We start from the raw sequence: 1818 nt of genomic DNA, 5'->3' as shown, positions 1-1818 counted from the left end.
TAGTCTTCATGTATGTGTCCAGGTCTGGCCCAGGGGAAGTCCCAACTGGTCCTTCCGTCCATAGGCCCCCCACCTGCACCTGCTTCCCTTGCTAAGCAGCCGCTGGCCTGTGTGTGGGTGGGGGTGTGGGGGTGGGGGTGGCGTGGGGAGATGTAGTCGGGAAGGAATATTTTTGGAACCAAAGGTGGGAAGGCAGAGCTGGCTTCCCAGCTCAGCAGCTGGGGCTCGACACCCCAAAATAGCTTGTCTTTCCCTTTGAGGAGAGAGATGGCTTCCTTACCTTCGACAAGTCCGACCATCTGTTTTTGGCTTTGGTAACAAGGTACTGATGGGCCTGCTCACTTGCTAGTTCAGAGTCTGTAACTTTCTGTTTCTGTCTGAAACGGAGGGGAGGGGGTAAGCAGAAGGAGAATAAATAACAGGAGTTAAATTCTAACGGGCTCATTAATCTCCCAGGGCCCCCACCCCCACCCCACCCCACCCCACTCCTCATTTGTTTCAAAGCACCAACGAGGAGTCTGCTGCTTCGCATCTGGTCTGACTCCGTTCTTAAGCCAGGGCCTGCTTTGCTCAGCGGCATGCGAGAGAAGCCGCCTCACGTGGCCTTTCAACCTGTGTTTCCCCAGCTCACAAAGCAAGCGGGGCTCATTGATTCCGGGGGTGAGGGTGGGGTTGGGGGGCTGCGGAGCCTCCCAGCACATGGCAGAAAGACGGCCAGGGTTCGATCCTGTTTCCTCTTTGGGGCGGGCAACGCTGGAGACTTTTTAAACGCAGGTCCCGAGCTGAACCGCACTGTCGTGGAGGGTAGCGACATTTGAGAGCCGCCCCTGTGCCTCACCCTGCTGCTGTTGGGAACTGCACAGCGGCTTGGACTCAGTGCCCCCCAGGAACGGATCCCTTTGCCAGCAGTTTGGAACCACCGAGCTGCAGGCTAACCTTGAGCCGGTGCTGGACCGGCACTCCATGGGGCCTCCTGAGAAGCCAGTTCCGGAACAGGAAAGCGGCGGAAGCCCACGCACCTTCCTACCCTGGTAGCCTGTTCCCTCTGGTCTTGCTCCAGGAAACTGGGGGCTCCCCACTCTCAGAGCTGCATCTACCCTGCGCTTAGTCGCAGCTGTTGCTGGGTACTGACCCACAGCGACCCGATGTATGTCAGAAGGAGACGCTGCCCGGTCCTGTGGCGTCCTCAAAACCATTGTCACGTTTGAGACCGCCGATGCAGCCCCGGCATCCGTCCCTCTCATCAGCGGTCTCCCTCTTTCCCGCTGCCCCTCCGCTTTATCTAGCATGATGTCCTTCTCCAGGGACTGGCCTCTCCCGGTTATATGCCCAAAGCCTCCCCATCTTTGCTTCCAAGGAGCACTCGCCGTACTTCTGCCAAGACAGATTTTGGCACCCACAGGACACTCACTGTTGGGGGCCAGCTCTATCACTCAAATGCATCGGTCCCTCTGTGGTCTTCCTTGGTCAGTGTCCAGCGGTCACATGCGTCGGAGGCGAATGGAAATGAGAACAGAGCTCTCTGGATAGCCACGCCTCCAGTGCACGGGGTGGACCCCCAGCTGTGTGTCTGCTTGGCATGGCAGTGGCCGAGTAAGCGTGTGGGTGAGGAATGCAGTCCTGGCCAAGATGAAGAAAGAGGTTGCGTGGTCCAGACCCTACATAATACCTGGTTCAATTTCTTTTCCAGAGACCCCAGAAAACCAAGGTTGGGGAGACAGAAAACAAGCTCCCAGCACACACTTACAAAACCGGACTAGATACGCTTCAACTTGCAAAGAGCTTACATGTGAACTGCTAATCAATATATTTTTAAAA

At 56.7% G+C, this 1818-nt stretch overlaps 1 protein-coding gene across 1 annotated transcript in view; it reads right to left on the bottom strand.

The window, feature by feature from the left end:
• The window catches only part of EFCAB6 (EF-hand calcium binding domain 6), a 253365-nt gene that overhangs the window by 79607 nt on the left and 171940 nt on the right, over window positions 1-1818 (bottom strand). The window contains exon 21 of the mRNA XM_045290796.1: window positions 281-377. Coding sequence (XP_045146731.1) covers window positions 281-377 — 97 coding nt within the window. The remainder of the gene's footprint in view (window positions 1-280; window positions 378-1818) is intronic.

This window comes from Echinops telfairi, unplaced genomic scaffold (assembly GCF_000313985.2).
Source record: "Echinops telfairi isolate 266 unplaced genomic scaffold, ASM31398v2 ScPeMD7_2;HRSCAF=8, whole genome shotgun sequence".
Classification (NCBI taxonomy): Eukaryota; Metazoa; Chordata; class Mammalia; order Afrosoricida; family Tenrecidae; genus Echinops; species Echinops telfairi.
Note: the sequence above shows the minus strand (reverse complement) of the source record. Positions and strands in the feature narration are given on the sequence as shown.